General features: G+C 47.0%; 1 protein-coding gene across 2 annotated transcripts in view; it reads left to right on the top strand.

Annotated features, from left to right (window-relative positions):
- Window positions 1-684: 684 nt before the first annotated feature.
- Window positions 685-6,000, top strand: part of SNX4 (sorting nexin 4) — a 31,745-nt gene continuing 26,429 nt past the window's right edge. The window contains exons 1-2 of one of the 2 annotated variants that reach the window (XM_026054464.1): window positions 685-713; window positions 1,985-2,100. In XM_026054464.1, the coding sequence (XP_025910249.1) occupies window positions 1,985-2,100 (116 nt within the window). In that variant the 5' untranslated portion in view covers window positions 685-713. Of the gene's footprint in view, window positions 714-1,004; window positions 1,060-1,984; window positions 2,101-6,000 lie in introns of those variants that run through there. The other variant, XM_026054473.1, reaches the window with a different exon arrangement.

Genomic DNA, 6,000 nt, shown 5'->3' with positions numbered 1-6,000 from the left:
TCACAGGATGTGAATCCGRTGAGAAGATGGGAAGCCTGAATGGAGCATTGAGGCTGTGCCGGGGTGCCCRAAACGATGGCCGGGGCACCAGAAAGGACCGGAGACCTTTCCCTCGGGAACAACCCAAGCACCAGGGCATGGGGCAGGATGAGGCGCCGGGCGCTGTGGCCCGGTGCGGGATCAGGCGGGATGGGCGAACCGCTCCAGAGCCCCGTCCTCAGGGCTGCTCCCGTGAGCGTGTAGCGGGGAGAAGCTGGGGCGGTTGCGGAGTTTGGGCAAAGCGGCATGGAAATAGCGGGCTGGAGGCTGGAGGCTGAAAATTGGGGAAAATGGGGAAAAAATGCAGATGCCTCCGTTGGTGTCCCCTGGGCGAGCGTGTTTCACACAGCGGCGACCTGCCGCACTGGGCCCGGCCCGGTCCGGTCCGGTCCCGGTCCCGGTCCCGGTCCCGGGGCGGCGGGAGGCCTCGGGAGGCCCCGGGGCGGCGCCGCCCGCCGCGCCGCAGCTGCGATGAGTTTGCCCGCCGGGGCCGGCCTCAGCGCGTGCGCGGAGGGAAGGCGGCCGAGCCCCTCGCGGCCATGGAGAGCGGCGCGGCCGAGCCGCGCGGCAGCCGCCCGCAGCAGCAGGACGAGGGCGACGAGGAGGAGGGCGACGGCGCCGCCGCCCCCGCGCCCCGCRGCGGCCCTGCGCCCGCCGAGCGGCCCCCGGCCACGGTGAGCGCGAGAGCGAGCGCGGGCGGGCGGCGCCTCGGGCCTAGCGGGCCGCGCCGAGCAGCGGGCTCGCGTGCGCGCGCTGCCCGCGCGGGCGGCGGCCACACGGGCCGAGCGGCGGCGGCCCGGCCCGAACCGAACCGAACCGGGCAACAGGTGGGGAGGGAGCCCGGCCCCGGTCCCGGCCCTGCCGCGGCCTCCAGCGCCGGCCCCGCGGCACCCCCGGGAGGAGCCGGGCCCTGCGCGGCTCTGTCCCCCCCGGGCGGCTCCGTCCCCCCGGAGGCTCCCCGGGCTCCCCGTGCGGGCCGGGTGCCGGGTGTCCGGCCTGCCCACCTGCGGGAACAGATGTGTAGGTAGCRGGGTGTGTGTGGATAACGTGGATTATGTCTGTATATTTGTGTTTATAACATGTAGTAACATAATACATGTTTATAAAACATATATGGAATATAAGTATCCTGTGTGTGTATATTGTACATATGTGTGTTAATATGTAGTATATAACTATAATACAGATATGTATAAGATGATTTTATTTCCTATTATATATGTGCTTTATAGATATATGTGTGTGTGTGTGCTGTTATATATACATATATGTGTGTGTGTATACATATATGTGTGTGTATACATATATATACACACACATATATATATATAAAATTTGCCCCCCGGAGCTGGAAGGTCTCTGTGTAGGTAAGGTGCCTTCAGGCTGTGTCCCCTTTCCAAGGGGATTCGTGGTGAGGGGCTCCTCTGGGGTCCCGAGGGTGGGTTGTTCCCTGGCAGGTGGGCAGTGGCTGGGTAAAAACTGCTACCAAAAGGGAAAAAGAGACAAAGTTAGTTCTCCTTACAAGCTTTTTTATCATTGTTATTGTTTTCTGTGCTTTACCACCTAATGACAGTCCTTGGTGTCTGCGAATGCTTGTTCTGGTTCACTTCCATGACTCCCTTTTCTCCTCTTTTTTTTTTTTTTTTTTTTTTTCTTTGGGAATCAATTTCTGAAACTTCAGCTCAGAGAGCATCCTGAAGAAGAATCAATGCCTAGCAGTGCCAGTGATGGTGTCACAACATCCTGCCATGCCTTTTTTTTTTTTTTTTCCCCTGTTTTCTTTTGCAAATATCTTAGAGAACACAGGGGTAAAATTGAGTGTTGTCAGAAGCTTTACCTGCCTGAAGTGAGCCCTCGTGCTGAGGGAGAAGGGGTGGCAGGGTTAGCAGCTTTACCCTTTTGTGGGTAGTGTTAACACAAATGTTTATTATCCTTTTCTGGAAAGATGGAAGACTGTTTATCRAAAAAAATAGAAATCACCGTTTCGGAGGCAGAAAAACGGACGGGGAGAAATGCCATGAACATGCAAGAAACCTACACTGCTTACCTCATCGAGACAAGGTGGGTGATGAGAACTCGCCCTTGGATGTGTCATGCCAAACACAATCATGAAAATCCCCTCATTCTCCTCTCATGAAAATATTCAGGTGCTGTTGGTGGGAGAGCTTAGTTGGTTTATGATTTGTAACATGAGATCAGTCTGCATTGGGGGATCTTTTCCTGTGAAAACTTGGTGTCTGGTCTCTCGTTAATGGTAGCATTGCAGAACCGTATCCTGTAGCTTTACATTTGGAGCTGGGAGCAAAAAGATGTGCCTGAAAGGTGGTGGTGGCTCCTTGGATGTGCATTGGATAAATCTGTACCTGTAGATAGGAAGGTTTAGGTGCAGACTGCTCAGTGAGGTCTGAAATATTGGTTAGACGTATTTGGTATCACAAGAAAGCAAGGAAACATTGTGATTGATGTAATTTGCACAAAATTTACAGCTCTAGCAATATTTGAAATGTATYTGATGCCAGAGTAAGCAAAACTGTGTAGATCTTCTCACTGGAGAGCTTGATGCTTCCAGATTTCTTTCATTTTCTGTCAACAAGTTTAGTATTACAAGTACGGCAAACACGCTCCCCTAAAGCCAACTTACAGCTTCAAGGGTTGAGTAAAGAGCAAAACTTGGAAATTTCTCTTGCAAGGAGTTTTCTTTAATCTGCCTGTGTGAAATCCTGTACATTACTGTTATTCCAGTTAGGGAGGATCGTGTTACTCAGCTGGAGCAAGAAGTTTGGTCTTTATTAGGAGTTTTTTCTCATGTTTTAACTTCTGGATCTTGCCTCAGAAATAGTGGACTCTGCAGAGGAGGCTCCAAAACAAAGCAATTGTACTTGTTTTAAAGTACAGCACTTAGCTGCACTTCCGAGTTTAAATTAYAATTCTATCATGTGTCTTCTAGTTACTAGTTAAAGGCTTTTAACCTCTTTAACCAATTAAGGGACCCACCAGTAATTGTTACTTTGCTGTACTGCAGACCATACGCAGGGATACGTTCATTGTATTTTGTTACTCTTCAAGAGCAAAATCCCTTTTAMCTATGGGATGTACTTTATTTTTTTTCCCCACGAATATTGTAGCTCTCAGCTGCTGAGATGTCTTTTTTTTTTTAAAGAATTCTGTTACAGTTTAGGGACATSGTTTCTTCTCACACCAAAGTGATACTTCTTTTTCTCCCCTGTACTGGTGCTGCTCAGTGAGAAGAGAGGGAAATCGGAGCGTTTCGTCTCTAGCTGTGATGCAAAACGTGCTCTAGGGACATCTTTACACGGCCCAGAACATGCTGTCTGCATCTCCTCTCTCAATCATCCTTATATTACTTGAAACTCACTCCTGCTGGTCTTTCCCAGTGGTTCGCTCGTAGTGGCATAGTATTCTGCTGCCCAGATTTCCTCCTTTCATTAAGATTTATTTAATTCTGTGGTCAGTGAGTACCAAGACTAATTACGTGTTTGTCGCACAGAATTATTGAAAATGTGGGTTTGTGACATCTCTAGTGAAATAGGTTCTGGATACCTTTTGCTGAGGAGGCAAAATTTCTAGTGTAAGTGTAATTGCTGGCTATTAAATGTGCTTCCTGCTGAGCCTGTAGCTGTAGGTGGCCTTCACAGCAATTTGTCTGTGGGTAATAGGATATGTTGTAGCTAAAGAATAAAACTCAATTTATAGTAATATAGAAGGAAGACCACTTAATAATAGTTGCATTACACTTATGTGAGCTGGGGTTTCACTGTTCCTGCTATCTAGGATTTAGTTACAATTTGAGTTGAAGAATTGCGTGCAACTTAGCGAATAAAAGACACAAGCTGGATGCAATTACGACCACTGTGTATTTGTTACAGAACAGGAGCTGAGCACCTAAGGTTTGAACATGCTGGTTTCATCAGCCCCAATAAAATGGTATTTTCAAAATGCAAGCAATGGTGTTGCCTCCTTTTCCAAATGGAAAAGATTTTTTCCTAGTGTTCTTTTATTTCCATGCAGCTTCTCTTGAGCTCTTACTTTTCTTCATCTTTTTCTTTTGCGATTGTTACACTTTGACTTCTTTCTTTGAGACAAAGCAAACTTCAGTGCTGTAGACCACAGGGCTTCAGCACATTTCAGGGTCAAGCTTCCTGCCTGAAAGCATCCCCTTTATTCTTGGTTTACACCTTTCTGCATTAGTGTAGCACATTTTTGTGGTGAGCTATTTCCTATCAATTAGTCTTGAAGTCAGTTTGCTCCACAGCTTCCGTTATGCTGTGCTGATGTTTAAAAATAACTTGGTCAGCTCCTACATTCTGCCTGTGAGAACAGATGAATGCTTCCACTTCTTCTGTGTGAAATGGCATTAAAGCAAATACTGTAATTTTAAGAACGCATGTGTAACTAAATATTCCTCCTTCAGATGGTGCTCAGCAGAGCACTTCCATGTAACTAAAAATATAGATATTCACCACCTCACTTAAATTCAGAGTTGCTTGGTTTCTGGAAATGTAGGTAGCAGCATCTCATACAAAGCTGTGCTTGAAACTGCAGGAAGAACTGAGATGGTATCAACCCCAGGGTTGGCTCCTGCTCTTGTAGCCATCACTTTCCATGGCAGGGCTGAGAACTCAGCAGAATGCAGAGCGCTTCCAGAAGCCCACACTGATGAGCTGCAGTTGCTTTTAGTTCTAAATAGCACAGGAATGCCTTTTTCCTTCCTAGCTCTCCTTTAAAGTAAACAATTTGTTTCCTAGTTCGAGGGCACCTCCATTGACTTAACTGTGGTCTGGGTCCTTGCTGGCTTTTGGATCTCTAGCCTCAATTTCCTGGTCACGTGGGCCAATAACCGTTTTTGTGAATGGGTTTTATTTTTGTTTTCCTAAAACCTTGTTAAAAGGTGGCACTCCTGGGCYGCATCATAGCGGGCTATTTAATGGCAAGGTTGCTGGTTTGCAGCGTGCCCAGGCTGAGCTTCCTTCACCTGCAGTTTGTCAAGGTGACTACGTTGCTCACTGCTCTCCCAGGATGGCTGAGGAAGCTCCTAATCTTATTTCTGTTCAGTGTTTCGGAAGTTTTTCCCCTAATTAGCTTAGGACATAAAGAAATGATGCCTGCTTCTCCTTTAAGGGCTTTGGCTGTCAATCCAAAGCGTAAGGAGCTCTCAGGAAGGAGTCTGAGAGACAAATGAAGCTGTAATCAGCAGCCTGCCAGGTCTCAGTTCAGCGGTGCTAAAGCTGCACTACAGAAGGAAGTTTTATTTGCAATACGAGATAGTGGGGGGGAAAAAAGGGAAGAGAATGTGTGACTTTGGCCTGAGCTGTAAACAGGGGAGAGGCAGGGGATGAAAGAAGAGGGAATGCTGTAAAGCTTACTTTGCTGCTGACTTTTGTGCAATTTATGTCTTACTATGATTCATCAGCCTGCCCAGTCTATTTTAGTTTTAAATAGCAAACTGTTTAGTCAACACAGTATCAAAAAAAAAAGTCCATCTGTGAAAAGTTTTCTGACAAGAAAACTACCTTTTTGTCATGCCAGGTATCTTTGGTGACTTAAAGTGTATGGTCATCGATCTTTATGTTCTTCTGCTTGTTCAGAGCCTAAATACAGAGAGATTTTCCTAGATAACTGATAGGAAAAAGTAACCCTGCCTGTAGACCACGTTCCTCTATGGAGAGAGTGAACCTTGCCCATCCTGAGGGAATGAAAGTGTTGGTTGCTGTACGCTGGGGGGTCAAAGGCTGAAAGCTAACATGGATTCTGCAGTTGAAGTGATTGCTTTTATAAGGAAATAAATTCAATATACTCCTCCTCTTCTGATATTTTGCAGCCGTTCCTCTTTTTATTGCATTAAGCATAGTTTAATGGCCCATTTAATATAATTAGTTTTAAATGGCAAATGGGAAGAGGTTAAGTAGATGGACTAAAGTTTTCACGTTGGCACTTTGAATT

This window comes from Nothoprocta perdicaria, unplaced genomic scaffold, assembly GCF_003342845.1.
Source record: "Nothoprocta perdicaria isolate Ctin4 unplaced genomic scaffold, notPer1 scaffold_0, whole genome shotgun sequence".
Taxonomy (NCBI): Eukaryota; Metazoa; Chordata; class Aves; order Tinamiformes; family Tinamidae; genus Nothoprocta; species Nothoprocta perdicaria.
Note: the sequence above shows the minus strand (reverse complement) of the source record. Positions and strands in the feature narration are given on the sequence as shown.